At 59.3% G+C, this 5,962-nt stretch overlaps 2 protein-coding genes across 2 annotated transcripts in view; both read right to left on the reverse strand.

Annotated features, from left to right (window-relative positions):
• The window catches only part of LCK (LCK proto-oncogene, Src family tyrosine kinase), a 27,561-nt gene extending 26,696 nt beyond the window's left edge, over positions 1–865 (reverse strand). The window contains exon 1 of the mRNA XM_027775552.1: positions 726–865. The gene's annotated coding sequence lies outside the window, so the exon portion shown is untranslated. The remainder of the gene's footprint in view (positions 1–725) is intronic.
• A 1,588-nt stretch (positions 866–2,453) lies between these two features.
• FAM167B (family with sequence similarity 167 member B) lies at positions 2,454–4,054 on the reverse strand. The gene is made up of 2 exons (XM_006158113.2): positions 3,620–4,054; positions 2,454–3,008 (listed from the first exon to the last, which is right to left on the reverse strand). The coding sequence occupies exons 1-2, from the start codon at positions 3,872–3,874 to the stop codon at positions 2,778–2,780; spliced, it is 486 nt and encodes a 161-aa protein (XP_006158175.1). The 5' UTR covers positions 3,875–4,054; the 3' UTR covers positions 2,454–2,777.
• Positions 4,055–5,962: the final 1,908 nt, after the last annotated feature.

Raw genomic sequence — 5,962 nt, forward strand, 5'->3', positions numbered from 1 at the left:
CAAAATGCACTCCTGTTCGGGTAAAAATAGCCCCCTCTTCCTTCCTCCCATCCTTTGGTTGGCCTGCGACTTCCCGGTCGGACCAGACATGTCTGCCCTGAGGACTCCGTCCTGGACGATGGTGCCCTCCCAGATCTGCCCTCACTCTGTGAGCCCCCACACTCCCCAGCACGGCCACTCGCTGAAGCGAACACCACTTCTTGTGTGTCCGGGGCGTTCCGGGTCTCGCTCTCGCTCTCGCTCTCCAGGGTCTGGCTCAGGAACTGGGATTCCTGGGTTGCCCAGCTCAAGCCTGTCCATTCCCCTGCTCCATTGCAGGGCACAGGGTCGTGCCTAGTCCCTCACCCTCTCCCAGGGCCCAGCTCTGCCGCTGCCATGCTGGGACCGTGAGCAGTGAGGGCCTGGCCCACTCTGACCTTAGGAGCCTCATTCTGGTCCAAGGGCCTGGACCTGGTGGTTTCCGAGGGTCTTTCTAATACGTGAAAGTCCGTGCTCCAGACCTCCGAGAAACATGTTCCTAATGAGGTGGGAGTCGTGGTGGACAGCATGGTGGAGGTGATGCCCACTGGCTTTGACACCCGGCAGGAGGAGTGACCACTGGCACCGTATGCCTCCCAGCAGGCCCTGAGCCTGAGGGCTGCGGCGTACTGGGTCCCCCTCAGCTGAGCCCTCGCTGTCGAGGTTCCCACTAGAGCCCCTAGGCCCCTATCCCCAAGCCTCCTTACCTGCCCAATCCAGGAGCCCCCTGGCCCCATTCACATGGTCCTCCTGGCCGCGCCCGGTGTCCGGACAGCCTCAGCTCCCCTCGCCGTCCTAGTCACCGCCTGCCTCCCCGCGCCCACGTCCCACCCTGACTTCCTGCCTCCTCCCGAGGGCTCCCCAGCCAACCGGGCCCCAGCAGCCCACCCCCAAGCCTCCAGCACCCCAAGCTTCCTGCCACCATAGCCCCCCACCCCTCAGTTCCTGGGGGTCCCACACATCTCCAGATCAGGCCCTACTCACCCTGAGGGTGGTAGCCCCTGCAGGTTAAAGTTGAGGGGGGATGTTCAAGGGCCCCTCCCTCCTGCCTCCAGGGAGCACCTGGGTGAGGGACTCAAGGACAGCCTTTGGCCTGAGCAGGGAGCGAGCAGGCTCAGACCCAAAGCCTCGCCTCAAAGGCACATGGCACCAGCCCTGGCCCGAGGGCTCAGAGATCCGACTCAGCCCGTGGCAGGGCAGGGCTGCTCCGTTGGAGGAGAGGACAATGTTCCTGCAGCTAGGAGAGCTGACCACGCGTGGTACAGGCGGATGTCAGCTCACGGCCGCTACACCTGGGCGACAGCAGTGCCACGCCATCTCAGAGTGCACAACACCCGCTTTGCGGGAGCCCATGGGCAGGCTGGGGTAGCTAATACCCCCTTTCAGGTGGGATGGCAACAGCCGCTAGTAGGCAGGACCACCCCACGTCAGGAGGGCAGAGTGCCAGCCCCTGCTGCAGGCAGAGGTGGGACAGCACTGGTCACCGCCCGAGCAGGGCAGCACTGCGGTTAGCTCTTCGGCAGGTGGGGGAGACCGCAGCTCCCAGCGGTCCTGCCAGGCGCCACCCCTGCACAGGCGGGAAGCCGGCGAGCATACCGGCACCAGGTGCAGGCGGCGGACGGGCAGCGCTTTCTGGGACAGGCAGGAGGCAAGAACTTGCCACAAGCAGCAGGCCAAGTGGGGGTGGCACCAGTGAGAGGAGGGGCTCAGGGCACCTCTCTCAGGCCCCAGAACTGGGCCTTGACCCCAAGGAGGAGGAGGGAACAAAGCGTGGCCCTGGGGGGAGGGGAGCCCACAGAGCATTGTCGGGGTTTGCACCTCCGTGTGCACCTCAGCTGCAGAGAAAGGGGGGCAGGAAGTGGGGGAAGAGGAAGCCTGAGTTGGAGAGTCAGACAAAGAGGCAGCACAGAAACAAAGGGTGAGAGCTGAGAGCTGCAGGGCGAGACCTGGGGGGGCTGTCACAGCCTGCAGGGGACTGGCCGCTGCCTCCCTTAGGGCATGCCCAGCTGCCTTGGGGTGAGAATTAGCATCCCATCTTAGAGGCGGTGAGATTCTGAGGTTAGGGAACCCCCTTGAGGCCTAATGGACTGAACGAGGGACCCTGGGCACTCACAGGGTGCTCGAGACCCCATGGCTGGAGGACTAGCGGGAAGGGACCGCGGCCTGGCTGAGCCCCGTGGACGGCGCTCCTCTGCCCCCACGCGTGCACATGTGTGCTCTTGATCGCGATTAAAGAAAAAAAAACAAAAAACACGTAAAAGAGAGAACAAACCGGGGGCTCCGGCTTGGAGTCCAGGTCCCCGAGGTCTAGCGCTCTGCAGCAGCCCCAAATATGCGGGTGCCACTTCCCATGGGCACTTGGGGTTCTAAGTCCTTTCCCATTTCCGGTCACAGAAAGGCAGCGCTGGAGCCGGGGGGAGACGCGGAGCCGTCCGCCCGTCTCCATGCCAGCACACGCTTTCTCTCCTCATGGAATCCCTCCCTGGTCCAGCCACAGACCACAGACCGCTGCCTGGGGTCTGGGCACAGACAGCAGAGACCGCGACAGGAAGCAGAGAGCGTGTATTGAGGAGCTGGGGGTTCTCATCCCTCCCTCACCACTGGGCAGCGGGCGCCAGGGTGCTGGGACTTCGAATTCAGCTCTCGGAGACCTAGGCGTCTTCCCTTGCCAGGCGCTGGAGCCTCTGGGCACCCCTCCCCTCCCTCTTCCTAGGCGGGCTGGGGAAGGGCCGAGGGTGTCCTGGGGGCAGCAGTGTCCTTCAGCAGAGGGTGAAGCGCCGGGTGCTGATGTTCATGCGGGTGAGGCCCAGGTGCCGCAGTCGGGGGGCCAGGGCGAGGCCGGCCCCAGGCTCCAGCTCCAGCTCCAGCTCAGCCTGGTCCAGCAGCTCCTGGTGCAGGTGACAGGCCTGGTCCACCTTCAGCCGGTTCAGCTGGGCCCGCAGCCGCAGCAGCTGCCCTGCCAGCTGCTGGTCCTGAGCCTGCATCTCCCGCTGCGGCAGAGAGGGGGCGTGAGCCTCCCACACCATTCCAGCCCACTGGGCCTTTGCCTTGGCTGCGACCTATGTCCCCCAAAACTCCCTGTCACCCTGGCCTGATGCCCCCCTGTCTCTCAAACCAAGGAGTCATTGTTAAGTAAACGTAGCTGCCTGGAGCCAGCCAGGTCACCCAGCGGCATCTCCAGGTTGGAGCCCGCACACCTGCATGGGTGGCTCGGTGGGACTGGAGCCACCTACCCCGCACTCCGTCCTCAGGTGCTGCCTACGTGTGGCCAGCGCCTCCTCGTGCACTTTGCTGACCCTTTGGGGTAAGACAGCTCCTAGAATAGGAGAGGCCAGTCTTTCCCCACCCCAGGCTGAGGGCCGCGGCAGGATGTGTCCCTGAGCACAGGAAAGCAGGTCAGCACTGAGTAGGGCCTTTCTTCAGCAAGGCCCCCAGGGGACAAAGAGCAAGTCCACTCATGGATCTTCAGCCCCAGACACAGGAGTGGACAGTTGTGGGACGTGGGATCCACTCTCACCCCCTCCCCACACCTACGGTCTGAGAACCAAGAAGTGTTTGGCTGGAAGGCTCTGTGTAAGTCTGCCCACCCTGCCAGACTTACCAGCTCCCTGCGGAGCCACTCGAGGGCAGAGTCCACTGAGTTGAAGCCGCAGATGGCCCCAGGCCCCCAGGGCTCAGGTCTGGCTTGGGCTCTGCGCCAGGCCTGGCTCTGGACCTGGGCTGCCCACTCCAGGTATGAGGGCCGCCGGGTCTGCAGCTGCAGCTTGGCCGTCAGTGCCTTCACAGAATCCAGGCCCTCGTCCTCTTCCTCCTCCTCTTCACCCACTGCCTGGAACTTCAGCGGCCCCAGGGACATGGCAGACCTGAGGTGACAGGGTAGGGCTGCTGCTCGGAGCTAGGGAAAGGATGGTAATACAGCCCCGGGAGAGCTGGCCAAACCTGAGTGTGCCAGGGCGTGTGCAATGGTGAATGCTCCAGGTGGGTTAGGAAGGCCGAGTGTGCCAGGGTGTGCGAGGCCGAGTGTGCAATGGCTGGAATTTTCCTGCACGGCTAACCCGGGAGCCACGTGATGCCCATCCGGGTGGGGGCAGGAGCACTGCTCCTCTGGCCCCTGGGATGAATTTCATTGTCTTTGCCCAGAAGCAGACACCCAATTCCCAGAAAGGAAGTTGCTCCCGGATAAGAAAAGCATCGTGCACATCAGAGTCTTGGCCCTCCTCCTCGGAGTTATGGGCGTTGGGCAGTACAGGGCGAGGCTCGCCAGATGGCCCTGCAGCAAAGGAGCAGCGTTCAGAGCCCTGGGCCAGGGGCGCAGCACCTGGGCTCTAGTGCTGGCCCCACAGGACCCTGGGCAAGTCACTGACCCTCTGTGAGCCCCTCCTGGGACAGAGTAGTGACTGTAAGCTACGGGGTACTCTCAGGAGCCTGAGGTCCCTTGAAATCCCTCGAGGGTTACCTGGCGTGGTTGGACGCCCAGCCCTCACTGTCCTGTTCCTCCCAGGGCTCCACCGCACCCCTGAATGGATTTCTGATTCAGTGTGTATGGGGTCAGGTACAATAATTTGCATTTGCATTTTTCATAAATTCCTACCCTATTCGAAGCTGCTGGTCTGGAAATTTAGTTTGTGCACGTTCATGTCACAGAGTGGTTCCAATCTTATATTTATGTTACTTCTTTCCATCGGAAAGAAGGTTTTGAGAGCCAAATGAGTGGGATGTGGTTAAGGTGGCTGGATCCCACATAGCCAACAGAACAGTTTGAGTCCCGGACCCAGCAGCTTGAAAAATATGCGAAGCACGTGTGCCCAAAATCCTGAAAGGAGAATGAAGGGCTTGCAGGGTGGCCATTCGCCCATGGCCACTTCCTCTTTCTCTCCCAGGTAAGCACACATGCCCTATAGCAAATTTAAAAAAAATGAGTTGGGACCAGCAGATGGTATAACGATTACATGGCTGGACTCCCACGTAGTCAACCACAACTTAAGTCCTGAACCTGGTGGCTTAAACTCACGCTGGGCGTGTGTGCGTGCGTGTGTGCCCAAGATCCCAAGAGGAGAATTGAGAAGGGATTGCGGCAGGGCCATCCTCCCCTGGGGGTAATTCCTCACTTTCTGTCTCTCTGTCTCTTTGGCAAGCACGCATACCAAAAATTTGAGAGCAAAAATCTCTTTCAAAAAAATAAAATAGGGAAACAGCAGTTAGCGTAATGGCTATGTTGCTGGACTCCCACGTAGTCGACCGCGGTTCGTGTCTCGGACCCGGTGGCTTAAAACTCACGCCGGGCGCGTGTGCGTGCATGCTCAAGATCCCGAGAGGAGAATGGAGGAGAAGGGATTGCGGTGTGGCCATCCCCCCTGGGGAGTGATTTCTCGCTTTCTGTCTGTCTGGCGAGCGCACGCGCCCTACAGTGAAAATCTCTCCAAAAAAAAAAATAAATAAATAAATAAAATAAAATAAAATAAAAAGAGCTTTGTGGGGTTGGCAGGTGGTATAGCAAAAAAAAAAAAATCTTTAAAAAAAAGAGTTTTGTACATATAGGTGTGCATATCTGGAGCCCAGTGGGTTAGAAGGCAGTTCTTATTCTTCTTAGTACGGGCACCCAGCACAGCAGAGGCATCAGTTTATTTTATTTTATTTAATTTACTTTAAATAATTATTTTATTTAACTTTATGTATTTATTTATTTAGAACAGAGAGGGACAGAGTGAGAAAGAGAGAGAGAGAGAGTAAGAAAGTAAGCCACCAGGTCCAGGACTCAAACTGTGGTCAGCCATATGGGAGTGCAGCGCCTTAACCACCTCACCTGCTCCAGCGCCTTAACCACCTCACCTGCTCCAGCGCCTTAACCACCTCACCTGCTGGCCTTTTTTTTTTTTTTGAGAGTTTTTTTCTATAGGGCGTTTGGGCTCACCAGAAAGAGAGACAGAAAGGGAGAAATCACCCC

The sequence above is a fragment of the Tupaia chinensis genome, unplaced genomic scaffold (assembly GCF_000334495.1).
Source record: "Tupaia chinensis unplaced genomic scaffold, TupChi_1.0 Scaffold000573_1, whole genome shotgun sequence".
Classification (NCBI taxonomy): domain Eukaryota; kingdom Metazoa; phylum Chordata; class Mammalia; order Scandentia; family Tupaiidae; genus Tupaia; species Tupaia belangeri.